General features: G+C 32.2%; 1 protein-coding gene and 4 pseudogenes across 5 annotated transcripts, besides 2 other annotated features; 1 reads left to right on the top strand and 4 right to left on the bottom strand.

Moving 5' to 3' along the window:
• Window positions 1-11,637: part of a mobile genetic element that runs on past the window's edge.
• Window positions 4,961-6,601, bottom strand: TVAGG3_0486400 (annotated as a pseudogene). The gene has a single exon. A coding segment is annotated over exon 1 (1,641 nt).
• Window positions 8,334-9,622: a mobile genetic element.
• TVAGG3_0486390 lies at window positions 8,414-9,526 on the bottom strand (annotated as a pseudogene). The gene has a single exon. A coding segment is annotated over exon 1 (1,113 nt).
• A 150-nt stretch (window positions 11,638-11,787) lies between the features above and the next one.
• On the bottom strand, window positions 11,788-13,426 carry TVAGG3_0486360 (annotated as a pseudogene). The gene has a single exon. A coding segment is annotated over exon 1 (1,639 nt).
• Window positions 13,427-13,494: 68 nt separating this feature from the next.
• TVAGG3_0486350 lies at window positions 13,495-13,703 on the top strand (annotated as a pseudogene). Its single transcript has one exon. A coding segment is annotated over exon 1 (209 nt).
• A 24-nt stretch (window positions 13,704-13,727) lies between these two features.
• Window positions 13,728-13,964, bottom strand: TVAGG3_0486340 (N-acetylmuramoyl-l-alanine amidase family; the record flags this gene model as incomplete). Its single annotated transcript, XM_001301691.1, has 1 exon — window positions 13,728-13,964. The coding sequence occupies one exon, from the start codon at window positions 13,962-13,964 to the stop codon at window positions 13,728-13,730; it is 237 nt and encodes a 78-aa protein (XP_001301692.1).
• Between the last annotated feature and the right edge of the window lie 927 nt (window positions 13,965-14,891).

Here is a 14,891-nt window from a genome sequence, read left to right as displayed (position 1 = left end):
AAATTCCACAAGGAGTTGGATTGTTCGGATACCAACCTGAACCAGAAGAACTTCCAATGAGGTTGCAAGAACTTCAAGATGCTATAACAAACTTCCATTGAGACATCCAATTGACGTCAAATTGTATTGGAGAGCATCTGAGTTTAGGTCAGAAGGTTTTATATGAAACAGGTTACTTCGACGATGTTTATGAGATAACAGGAGAAGTTTCTTCAGAAGATAAGAGACTCACTTGAATTTCCACAAACTGGACCAATTGGTTGCGACAAGTTCGACTCAGATGGAAAAGATATACATATGTCGACCTTAACGCTGCGTACATGAGGTTTGTCCAATATATTCCGACTGGAATTCCAAACGAAGATGGTGAGTTCCCGGGAAGGAACTATACAGTTGGAAAAGTCATACAACAACTGTATGATATTAGGAAAGCTCAACCCAAACTTGCAATGACACCAATTGCTTATGAATTCGACATGGGGAATATTCCATAAGAAACCTCAAGAAGATGAAGAGTAAACATTATGAGAAGGTCCGACAACTTTGTTGAAAGGTTTTCTCCTTTTGTTTTGAAGTACGAATTCACTCAAGGTCAAAGTGGCTTAGTAACCACATGTAAAACCTATTGTCGAACATTGGTCTTACCCTCAGTTCGCAAAAGGCAGTCCTTGACAACTACAACAAATTCTTCTCCGAAGTCAAATCCAAAGTGAAGGTTACTATGAGAACATTGACGCACTCATGACGAACGAAGAAGGGTACAACAAACTCATTGAATGGGCATGGTCGGTGAAAAAGAATGGGTCAATTTCAAATTGGACAAAATTTTTCACCGAAGTTCATGTCCTCTCCAAGCGTAAGTACTGGGGCATACTTGAAGACGGCACAGAAAATAAAACATTGCATGAAATAAAAAATTTTTATTCGAATTTGAATTAAAATGTGGGAATTCTTGGGAACAGGGAAAGGCTTATTTACTTGAGGAACAGGTAAAGGTGGTGGAGGTGGAGGTGTGGCAACCAGTCCATTTTATATTCCTTCCTAGCTAATTTCCGTTTAATTTCATGGTCGCCCTCGGAGTCTTTGAATCGGACAGGTCGAGTTACACCATTCTTGGTCTCAAACTCATATATAACCTGTTTGTCTGTATTTTCGTCGACTATGGCACGAGACACAAACATTGACCAAACGGACAAAAAGTGTCATTTCGGATGGTAAGCAGCCAATCGCATTTCGAAGCACTTCGAAAGCCTTACGTTTCAAGGGAGAGGTGGTCTGGTGCAAGGCAGAGGTCATGAAACTCTACGGCAGTACATCCTCAATGCCTGAGGAGACAAATCGTCCTTGGATTGGCAATTCTACCAACTCCATCTGGACGACCCTACGCAACTGGGATAAAGAAAAGCCCAATTCAAAGGTCGGGAACTAATTTTGCAAATTACCCTTAATTTAACATACTTATCCAAATAAACACCTAAATTTACTTGGGGTTTCCCCCTAAAATAAAATTTTTTTCTCTTAGACACTCGAGGTTCTCCTTACGGTTGTTGAGCTTGTCACCGTCAATTGTCTGACCCTCGTCTTCTTGTCTGGATTTGGAACCCATTGCATACCGACAAGCTGCCCATGGAGATTGAACCGCGATTCCGAAGGTTAAGGTTCAAGTGTCCCAAGTTGTTGAGGACTGGGTAAGAACCTTGCCTGTCTCCTTGTTGCGGATTTGGTATGGGTAGGGTTGGAAATTTCGAAGCGTCATCGACAACAAGGGTTGACCAAACTTCCTTTTCTTCGTGTTTCTCTTCTTCCTCTTCTTCTCTCTTCCTCTTCTTCCTCTTCTTTGATAATACCTTCGGCAATTCTGTGTTCACGACAGTCACGGTGTTGCATGTTCTGTCCTTTCCGAGTACCTTCCAGATGGCGTCTATCTCTTCGAAGAAACGGTAGATGAGTCGGGCAAGGTTTTATCTCTAAATCTGATTCCCCTGATGTTTTCTCAACGTTTCAAGGTTATAAATACAACATTCTCGAAAAACCAGATTACTCAAAAATTGAGATGTTTATGAATTTCATTAAAGAAGCCGTTTGTGATAATAACGATGAAGTGTATAAATACCTTCTCGGCTGGATTGCATCAATGATTCAACATCCTGGAATCAAGAATGAAACAGCAATTATTTTGAAAGGACTTCAGGGAATAGGTAAAAACAGATTCACTGACATTATTTCTGAACTTCTCGCTGGTTATTCATGCAAAAACATTACTGAAATAAGTGAGCTAACGGGTAATTTCAATTCAGTAGTTGAGATAAAATGTTTCTTGTACTTAATGAACTCAAGAATGTAGGTGAAGACAGACTCGCAAACTTCAACGCTTTGAAATCAATTATAACAGATAATGAGATTAGAATTAATGAAAAGAATCAACCCAGAAGAACAGCACAGAACGTTGCCAATTTCATTTTCGTAACTAATAACGTTTACCCTGTCAGAATTGAAGTTGGAGACAGAAGATATGTAGTTTTAAGAGTTAATGGTAAATTTAAGGGTCAATTTGATTACTTCAAGAATTTGATGAATTCATGCACAAAGGAATTTTATGATAATTTACTGACGTATTTTATCAATTACGACCTTTCATCATTTAATGTACGAATCATACCGATGACTGAAGCCAAACAAGATTTAATTGAATTATCAACAAATCCTTTAGATGTATGGATAAATACACATTATGATGAATTGTGTGCAGGTATGACGTGTAAAAATGCGCTATTCTGCAAACCATCAGACATGAAAGACAAGAATTTCCAAATGAGTATTAAGGATAAATGTGATAGGAAACATAGAAGAATAGATGGTGAACAAACATGGTGTTATGTTTTGAAAGAAGAAATGAAAGGATTATATAAACAGGTCGAACCAAACGATAATGAGGATTCATTTACTGATGATGAAATACCTGCAAATGAAGCTTTATAAAGTATGATTTGAATTTATTTTTGCCTTCCTCCAGTGATGTTTTCAGGTTATTCATTTATGAAGCATTATTGAAGAACTGAAGGTGCTACCATGTTACCATGTGCTACCAGGTTATTCAACTTCTCTGAAAAATGATGACCACATGACATTTTGACAACAACATAGGGGGAAAGGTATTTATGAAGCATTATTGAAGAACCTGAAAACATTAATGGGGGAAGCAATTATGAAGCATTATTGAAGAACTGAAGGTGCTACCATGTTACCATGTGCTACCAGGTTATTCAACTTCTCTGAAAAATGATGACCACATGACATTTTGACAACATGACATTATGACAACATGACATTATAACAACATGACATTTTGACAACATGACATTATAACAACATGACATTATAACAACATGACATTATAACAACATATTAATGACAACATGACATTATAACAACATGACATTATAACAACATGACATTATAACAACATGACATTTTGACAACATGACATTTTGACAACATGACATTATAACAACATGACATTATGACAACATGACATTATAACAACATATTAATGACAACATGACATTTTGACAACATGACATTTTGACAACATGACATTATAACAACATGACATTATGACAACATGACATTATAACAACATATTAATGACAACATGACATTTTGACAACATGACATTTTGACAACATGACATTATAACAACATGACATTATGACAACATATTATTGAAGAATCTATGTTGTCATTAATATGTTGTCATTAATATGTTGTCATAATGTCATGTTGTCATAATGTCATGTTGTCATTAATATGTTGTCATTAATATGTTGTCATTAATATGTTGTCATTAATATGTTGTCATTAATATGTTGTCATTAATATGTTGTCAAAATGTCATGTTGTCATCATTTTTCAGAGAAGTTGAATAACCTGGTAGCACATGGTAACATGGTAGCACCTTCAGTTCTTCAAAAATAATTCATAATTGCCTTCCCCCAGTGATGTTGTTATAATGTCATGTTGTCAAAATGTCATGTGGTCATCATTTTTCAGAGAAGTTGAATAACCTGGTAGCACATGGTAACATGGTAGCACCTTCAGTTCTTCAATAATGCTTCATAATTGCCTTCCCCAGTGATGTTGTTATAATGTCATGTTGTCAAAATGTCATGTGGTCATCATTTTTCAGAGAAGTTGAATAACCTGGTAGCACATGGTAACATGGTAGCACCTTCAGTTCTTCAAAAATAATTCATAATTGCCTTCCCCAGTGATGTTGTTATAATGTCATGTTGTCAAAATGTCATGTGGTCATCATTTTTCAGAGAAGTTGAATAACCTGGTAGCACATGGTAACATGGTAGCACCTTCAGTTCTTCAAAAATAATTCATAATTGCCTTCCCCAGTGATGTTGTTATAATGTCATGTTGTCAAAATGTCATGTGGTCATCATTTTTCAGAGAAGTTGAATAACCTGGTAGCACATGGTAACATGGTAGCACCTTCAGTTCTTCAAAAATAATTCATAATTGAATAACCTGAAAACATTAACGAAAACATTAACGATAAAATATATTTCTATGTTGTTGTCAAAATGTCATGTTGTCATCATTTTTCAGAGAAGTTGAATAACCTGGTAGCACATGGTAACATGGTAGCAGTGAAATAAAATTTTGTTATCAGTTATTTTATCATCATTTTATTAAGTTCATCTTTAGTTAATAATTTGAATGGATTCGCTAATGTTCCACCTTGAGTCACAACACTTGCCCCGGCTAATTGTGAAGAACCTGGGATAAGTACTCCACGAAATGATTTCATTGGTATCATTAATTTAGAAATAGTTGGCTTAATTAATTTTGTCATTTATAATAAAAATAAAAATTTGAATTATACCGTTCGCTCTTTTGGAGCTCAGGACTTTCAGTCCGTTCTAAAGTTTGTTTTACAAACATTGAGCGTTCATTGAATTCTATACCATGCGTAAACAGTCATGTAAGGTGGCATGTATTCTTTACTTTGTCCCGTTGTTTGTGTATATCCTGAAACGAAATGTGTATGGTTTCCTTCTCCCTGAGTGTCACTCCAGTAACAATTTATAGCAAACTTAACGTCGTCTTTAACATCATATCCTTTACCTTTTGTCATTCCTGACCAATCCCAATATCTATGCTTATGCCAACCTACTTGAGATGTGCTTAAATCTATGTAGTGACTGTGTGCAGGTAAATTTTCGCCTGTAATTGTTTTACTTCCACCTGTTTCCTTTGAAGAGTTTGCACAATACAAAAACCTGTCGACTATTTGTTCCCATGCACCAACACCAAACATTACTTGAGGACCTCTTGCATCCATAGATGTATAAATAGAACCTACTGGGTTCATTAAATCAAACATATGAGATAATATAGGATTGTCTATTTTGAACTTAAAATATAGTGCAACTATTTCAGGTTTCTTCTGGTTTGTGTCAGAATATTTTTTATAATATAATCTTATGTTTTCAGGGTAGGTAAAATCTTGACTATAATATTTATTTTTGTCATCTGTATAATAATATACTATTCTCGTTTTTTCTATTGCATTATATCTTTTATATCTATAATAATCTAAATATAATGTTAACTTTTGTTCATCTACATGTGGTGTTCTATCGTCATCTCCATAGTCATAATAATATGGTGCTGGAGCTGGGTCAGGCAATGTCATATCTGCCATTTCATAAACTCTTAAATATTTCTTTTGTTCGTCTTCATATAAGTTTATGTAACAGTTGTTGTCTAATGGAACTTTAACTTGTGTTCCGTCATTCTTTTTATAGCTTACATACATTTCATTGTTATTTTTCGGAATGAGTTTACATCGTATACCATTTTTTAAGGAGTGTACAAACTGCCATCTAAAATATTTATTTTCTTCATCGACAGAAAAGTCACCAACAATAGTTTCAATATTTTTAGTTGTTCCTATCAAACTTTGGTATATTTCGTTAACATATGTTTTATCTGCTTTCTTCTCTAACTCATCATTAACATAAGTTTTATCTGCTTTAAGGTCTAAACATCCTGAAACCCATCCTGTATCAGCTTTAGTTTTAAAAATCTTTGATGTCCATTCGTGATACCATTCAACCCTTTCTTTAATTTCATTATCTTTTTCATCAACATAAACCAAATTTGCTTTCTTCATTAACTCACCATTAACATAAGTTTTATCTGCTTTCTTCATTAATTCACCATTAACATATTCCTTATCTGCTTTCTTCATTAATTCACCATTAACATATTCCTTATCTGCTTTCTTCATTAATTCACCATTAACATATTCCTTATCTGCTTTCTTCATTAATTCACATTAACATATTCCTATCTGCTTTCTTCATTATTTCACCATTAACATATTCCTTATCTGCTTTCTTCATTAATTCACCATTAACATATTCCTTATCTGCTTTCTTCATTATGTCGTTTAGGAAACCTTTTATGAATTCCTCATTTAAATTAAATCTTCCAATCTTCAAAACTTTAGGAAATGCATTAATGCGTAATCTTTGTTCTTCTTGGAATTGATATATCATCCGTTTATATAATTTATTGAATTCATAAATAAAATTTCTTTTATATTTGATATCACTGCACACTTTGCAAACGAATTCGAAATGGTCATTTTTTCAATACTATCTCCAAATCTCCATATTTCAACCTTGCGTTTTGTTTTGCCGTCTTTGAATTATATGCATATATGGCATTGTTAATGGTTTGAAGGACCTGGGCGCTTTGTGCCTTAAGTTGCTGTGGTTGTGTTAATCATTTATATGATTTAAAAATAAATATTTAATCCGTTATCTCATCAGCTATTTTTCTATTTGAAATTGCCATAATATTTCATTCATAAATTCTAAATCACAATCAAATAGGTCAGTTATTCTAAATTTAATATTTTGATAAATCTTTTGAATGAAGAATAAATGAATTCCCGGATAATTGAAACGGATATGATAAGAAGAAAAGTGTTTAAGTTGATGGATAAATGTTTTGTATTGATGGGTAAGAGTTAGGGTCTAATGTTTGATGTGAAAATCTCATTGGGGTATTAACTTTATCACATTTGATTAAATGAAATTGGAACCAGTGTCAGAATACAAACATCCCAACATCTTTTTCAAAATTTAATATCCCCAACAATGAACGAAAATGAGGAGTACAAAATTTAATTTTCAGCGGAAATTTAATAAGGATTTATTTCATCAAGTTCAAAAAGTTATCAGGTTTTGATTAAAATTTTCTTCATACCATACGATAAATGATTCATTTAAATAACTTAAAATCGTGTTAATCCCATTTCGCTATCACATTATTAATTCATATCATATCTTTTTCATGGTCATCTTTAATAATGATATATAATCTGAAGGGTCTAAAAAATGGGATTAAATTTACCACTCACAGAACGAGAGTAACATTATAAATTCCGCTAACTGTTAATTTAATTCACAGTTATTATTTGAAATAATATGATAATTGACATTTTTATTACGATTAAAAATATGGTAAAGCGTTATTTTCCAGTGATAAATAAAACTAGAATAAGATTACCTCAAGAATTCATAAATTCAACGAATAAGAAATTCATTCATGTTATAAATTTTAGTGTTTTCAGAAAATATGAGTCGATGTCATATTCATCAAAGGTTATATTTCACTTCATTCAAATTTAGTTCAATCAAACCATATAATGACCATTTCATAAGATTTTCAGATGGTATTAAAATGCAATTGATAGATTAAAATATGAACAGATTGACAATATCGAATTTTGGAATTTTGGTTTAAATATCCGATGGAAAAAAGATTGAAGTTAAAGATAAAGCTGATACTATAACAAAAACAATTACAATGACCGATCCGGATAGTGGGGAACAAAAAGAAATAAAACAAACGATAGAAACTGGTGAAAGGTCAATTATTATTGATTATGATTCAAAGGATTATTATTCGATAATGTTAATGCTTGAATATTAAATAGCCTTAACAAAGAATTTTTCAAGTGATATTTTATATTCATCAACTATTTTATTATAAATATTATTATATGTTAAATGAAGTTCAGTTGTTGTTCCATTTTTATATCTTTAATTGTGCTAATATCCTTTATAGGATTTATTTTTGCAACTGTTCCGCAGCATGAAACCTATCATCTATGAAAAATTGAATCTTAACGTCTGAATCTTGAACATCACAAAGAATGGCGATAATGTGAATTAATGATTCATAAGGTAAAATAATTAAACCAGATTGGTCAATTAAATTTATTATTGAATCATAATTATTAATTATAGGGTGTCCAAAGGTGTGTTTAGCACAAACCTGAATACTGCGAATAGAAATAAACAAGTTACATATATATAAAGTTTATTTAAATATAATCACCATTGGATTCAATCACGCGTTCGCAGCGATCGATCCAGGCTTGAAAGACACGCTTTAAATCATCATGAGAAAATTGCTCAAATTGCTCTCTTACAAAATTTTCAAGATCATCTGGACTCGCGAATTCGCGTCCTTCAGCTCTCTTTTTTAGCGTGCCGAATAAATAAAAGTCAGAGGGTGCAATATCAGGTGAATAAATTGGGTTTGGAACAACTTTGACATTGTTTTCCACCAAGTAATTCATTCCTTATGACTTTTGTGAACTCTTGAATTATCAAAATGATTGCAAACTTTTGTTTTTTTGTTTGGATTTCTCAAACTCATCAGAATTGATAATTTGAGTAAGCATTGTCAATTAGATACTGAGCATTCATCGTATTAGGTTTTTTGAAGAATATCAATTGCGATGATGCATTCACGCCCAAAAAACCGACAACATCATCATTGGTGTGTCAATTTTTTTCTTCGGGAATGTTTGCGGATTTTCATCCTTCGGGATCCACATGATTTTGCTTCTGTTGCATATTGAAACCAAGACTCGTCCCCTGTTACTAAAAAGCGAAACTTCTTGGATTGATACGCACCCAATATAGAGAGGAGCTCTTTCGAAGATTGGACTCTAGATTTTTTTTGAACTGAATTAAGGTTGTGCGGAACCCAACGTGTATACGCTAGTTTGTAGTTCAAATAATTGTGCAGATAATAACTGACTGTTGTACGTGGTATCTTTGTCATCTCCTCTATCCTTCTGAGTGATGCTCTTGGGTCTTCATCTAGCGCTTGAAGAATTGCTTTGATTTTTCTTTGATCGGCGATTTTTTGTCAATTTTTATGATGGGCGCCTTTTTGTTCATGAAGTGATACATCCTAAATGATACGTTACAGTGGAATAGCTAGGACATCCATACCGAAGCATTTTACCAATGTCTCGTAGATTTTTTTAAGTCTTTGCATTTTTTGCAAGAGCGAGGATGTTTTCTTTATGATTCATTAAAAAATGAAAAAATCCGCCAAAATTTCCGCGAAAACCGCCTCTTGTCTCAAAATTCATTTTATATCCCGGCATGGCGCCAAAATACAACTTACTCATCATATACATATATTCATATTTTTTATTATATATTTATAATCAGCATATATCTCCTTTAATAGTCTCATATAGAGCGCTGTGCTAAACGCACCTTTGGACACCCTATATTATATCACGGTAAATTTTCATTAATTCAGAATTAATGTCTATTTTATATGGGTTCTCGATGTTTGATGAAAGAGGTGGGGGGTATGTTGGATAAGTGGGAATTTCAACGGGTTCTTTGCCAGGTTCAGATAAAATGATTGGGTCTCCATTCTCATGGTTTTCTTCATTCTCCTCCTCCTTTTTCGGTAAGTCACGAGTTAATAAATTTGGTTGAGTTGCTGAACTTGTTAATTCGGGGCTAACATTAACTTTAACATTTTGAATAATTCGTGATTTATCATCATTTACATTATAACCAACCGTAATCTCTGCTTTTGCGTTAGTGTTCTTTTGACTAGTGAAACGTCTTCTCATTTATAATCGAATAAAAAAATATATTTAAACTTTTATTTTACTGGAACTTTTGAATCTATTATTCCCTGTATTTGTTCATGAAGTTGATTTTTAGCTGTTTCATCGAAATTAATAGACCGAATATATTCATTAATTGCATTCTTATAATCAACTGATTTCTCAAATTTTCTTTTATCTGATTCCTTAAATATAAGTTAAACCTCGTTGCTGATATAATGGTTTCTTAATTAAATCTTTGAATGCTTGAGATAAAGCACCTGATGCAATTCTTGCTACTATAATTGGTTGAAATTGCTGTTTAAGTTCATCTTTAACATTTGCGAAAACTGGATCGAATAAAGCAACTTTAAAGAATTTCTTAGCTGAAATTTCGGGTCTAATATTTGCATATTGACCATTAAACTGGTTAGAATATCGTGGTAATCCATCCGGTCCCTCTTCAATAGCATTTAATTCTTCATTGAAATAAGAATATGGATTATGACGGTATGAATTAATTGGACCATTTTTACCTTCTCCAATGTATTGTTTAACAGCTTTTCCATTTTCATCAAATTGCATAGGATAACGTTCATTATATGCTTTACGTTTAGGATAATCAGATATAGTTTATTTATAACCATTTATGACTTTAATATTACCTTGACCATCAGTAACGAAAACTTCATTTACATCAGGTTTTTCCATTTGGACCCGTAATGTCTGCTTCGTGTGCTTCCCAATTGGACCATGACGTTTGGCATATGCTTGAGCTTCTGGTAATGTTAAAACGTTTCTCATTTGTTTAACATCTTTTTGAAGACCAGCAACAATATGAACTAATTCTTTCATTCCATCAGGAACTTTCATAGTTCTATTATATGCACCTTTTTGTTTTGTCCCTTGTTTTAATGGAACCTGTAGAAGATTTGCCATTTCTGTATGTTTAATTATAAATAAAAATAAAAATTAATTATAAAAAGTTAATCAAATTTCACTTCCTTTTTTAAATCAACTATTATTTTCCGTTCACCTAATTGCTGATATTGTGTGTAAAGTTCATTAATGCTCATTGGTAAATTCACTTGATAAAGCATAACGTTCAACTGTTGACGACTAAACCCGCTGAAAATGAAAAGTGTTGATAGATTTGATTTAATGTTTGTGCTTAATGCTTTGAAATATTGAACAGCCATAAAGAATGAACATTGAATGTGTCGACATTGAGTTAATAACTGATTAAAATATGATTTCTCATTTGTTATTAGTTTTGATTTCACTGCATCATCTAGAAAAATGAGTGAATGCAAAAATTCTTTATCAAAATTTGAAATGGAAAGTGTTTCAAATAATTCATCCCGTTGTTTATCAATAATTTTATCCTCTAATCCTTGCTTCTTGATTGTATTATATAATTCTTTATACATTAAAAAGTTTTTTAAATAATCTTCTGCTTCTTCTTGTGATAAATAAATAATTGGAATTTTGATTAAATGCTTTAAAGATTCAAATGTATCATCTGAAGGTGAACCTGAACGGTTGATATAAATTAACACATGTGAATAGGGGGAAGTGTTAGCAATAATGATAATTTGTTTTAATATCGTTAATGTTTTACCTTTATTCTGTTTACCAATTGCTGCAGTGATTGAATTTAAGTAACATTCAGAATATGGAATTTTCATCAATTTTTCCTTAGATAGAGCATTTCTATTATCATTCAATGCTTCATTAATCATATCATCTACGTATGTATTATATACTCCCGCTAATTCTTCATAAGGGGTGGATGAATTTAAATCCATTTAATCAAAAATAAATTTATAATTTTAAACATTTCTATTCATCAATATTTCATCATATGAACTTCTATACTGTGGTGGTGTACCTGTTGGATGATATTTCAAACCTTCATCCGGTGTCCATGTCCAATATGTAGTCCTAGTAAACCAAACCTGAGGAGGATTTGTCACCTTTGAACAGTAAGTGTCATTTTCACCCTGAATGATTGGATAAGCTTTCACTTGTACTGTAACTTGTGAGTTAAAAGTTTCTAATCCATCAAAGAATATACCCGCTCCATCACGTTGAACTGGAATAGTGCATAAGAATGAAGTTTGGTCTTTCCATGTTCTAGCTAATGGCGCGCCATCATCTCCATTCAGTGGTCTAGTTAATGAGTCCTCGTATTCTTCCGTGCATTCATTCACTCCATCTAAATCAGAAGCTTGAAGCATACGTGTAAAGAATATGTCGCCCACTGTTGCCATCGCTTGATCGGGGAAGTTTCTGGAATCTATAGTGACCTGAAGACCTCGAAGCATTGGATTTTCTAAAACTGTTCTTTGCATTGCATTTTTCGGAAATGTTAACACAACATCTGTAACATTATGAAGAGCGTATGAGAAATCTGAGCTAATACCTTCAGGAGTGATGCAACCTCCATTTAGTGAACGAACGTCAATATGTTGAGCTGGAATCATGAATGGATCTTCCTTACTAAATAAACGTGGTATTGCTTTAACTGATTCTTCAATTAAACCGTATCCTGGTGTAATACATTTATCCTCTAAAACTTCCATCTTTGTGCATGAAATAATAACATCATCAACTGTTGCGTCAGCAGATGTAGCGGCTAAGCTTGTAATTAATTTGGCAGGAAGTCCGATTTGTTGGAATTTGCGATCATATTTATAAACATGATTCATAATCTTTTCATAATTTTCATCAGTTATCTTTTCATAAACGTAATTTTGTAAATCAGCAACTCTTAACGGTCAACCTGACAAAATACTAAAGTATCCCTGAAAACATAATATTTAAGAATGATATCACCAAATGATTTAGGATAATCATCGAACGCCTGAAATGCTAACAAATCATTTACCGGAATAATCATATCAAAAGTGACATCAACTTCTTCATTTGCTTTCTTGAAAATTTCAGAAGGGTCAATATATTTACCACATACTGAGTTATCATATTTTTGAACATTATTATATAACGAATGAACAAACTTTTTAACTTTCCTTTCTGATTTTGGTTTATATGTTGCAAATGCGAAAGATTCACGGGCGCAATCCATCTGAAGATAACCGGCATCACCTCTTTCGGTTTCTACTTCTAATTGTTTAAAGCTTTGATTTGATGATTTGTAACCAACGAATAAACGCATGCATTTAAAAGCGGCATCACATGTGAAAGCTTTATTTGAAACTAGAGTTGCTTAACTTTGCGTTTAATATATGTGTCAACCTAATTGGTTCACATCATGAGCTGGATTTGTAATTCTTAAATGAGTTTGTTTATCATCAAAATATGGGAGCATCAGAGTCATAGCATGAACTTTTCAAGTTCTCTATAATATCTTCTACCGTCATTCTTTGCGAATATTTCATTTATCTTTTCGAATGAATGAAACACATTTCCATTAATCGGTTGGTTTGGCACTAAATAGTTAGTCGTCATTTATTAATAAATAAAAAAATTAAAATTAAAAGATGGAAATGAATTTTTAATGAATGACAATATCTAAACAGGTATATTTAAGAAACTGTGGGATAGAGTAAAAAGAGGAGCGAGTAAAGTTTGGGAAACATTGAAGAAGGGTGCAAATTGGATATTTAAGAATAAAGAAGCAATTAGTGACATTGCTGAATCAATAACACCAAAAGCTGCCCCAATAAGAGAAGTTTTAAATAAAGGAGAAAAAGTTTATCAAAGACTACAACCAATACTGAGATAAAAATAATATTTATTTATTTTTCCACTATCTACCCCCTATTTTATTAAGTATTCCTTCAGCAATTCCACCAACTGCGTTACCTGCTTGTGCTCCCATCGCTGGATTACCTGCTTTAGTACCTAATACTCCACCTATGATAGTTCCTGCCGTTTTCGCTACTGGTGCCAAAGAGTTTGCAACAGGTTTAATAACCTTTTTATAAACCCAACCTGCAGCTTTCTTAATTCCATCCCATAATTTTTTAAAGAATCCTGCCGCCATTTCTGATTTAATATTAATTAAAAAATATATTTCATCACTTATATTCTAATTTTTATTTAATGATAAATGAAACCAATGTTAAAAATAAATGAAACAGAGGAAGAAATAAGTGAAAATGTTCAACAAAAAATAAACGTTGTTAAACCAATTACTGAAATAAAAATTTTTTCATCTGTTGAAGAATTTAATGACTATTATGCTAATAATAAAAAATTATTTGAAGAATTGACAACATGTAAATTGAATAAAATGTTTAAAGTTGATGGATTCAAAATTTCAAAAATAAAAGGAGTGGTTAGTTTGAAATCTATTCCCCAATCAAGAATCACCTCATTAATGAAAATTGATGATTTAACAAAAAGAATAGAAGAGATTGAAGAAAGAATGAATCAAATAATTGATTTCATAAATTCAAATAATCATTAGTTTCTAATTTCTTTTTACTCATTTATGACTTCATTCAGGATTTAAACATTGGTTTCATTTATCACGGATTAGCTGACATCATCTATATATAACTTCTTTTATTTCATTATGTATGGGTTGAGTGTAAATGTCTTACAATTTGTATCATTTTTAAATCTTGATTTATTCAAAAACGTAAGAATAAAAACCGTAAGAATCATACATTTTTTACTTCATATGTTAAAAAAAATGATACAAAATCGTTCTATATTGTATGAATTCTTACGTTTACAAAAAAGGTCACACAACCCGCTATATATACTACTGATTAAATTAATTATTTCTTATATGGACAAGATGAAGGTTAAAGTTTCTCTAGACCTATAATAAAACCATGCAAGTGGATTGAGAAGAGATGATAAAAGAACAATATTACTTATAAAAATTTCTCAACCAAAGAGGAATTTCAGATGTGTGAACTCTGTAACTCCTTCCAAATGTCGCATATTTTCTAATCCTAAC

The sequence above is a fragment of the Trichomonas vaginalis genome, chromosome II, assembly GCF_026262505.1.
Source record: "Trichomonas vaginalis G3 chromosome II, whole genome shotgun sequence".
Taxonomy (NCBI): domain Eukaryota; phylum Parabasalia; order Trichomonadida; family Trichomonadidae; genus Trichomonas; species Trichomonas vaginalis.
Note: the sequence above shows the minus strand (reverse complement) of the source record. Positions and strands in the feature narration are given on the sequence as shown.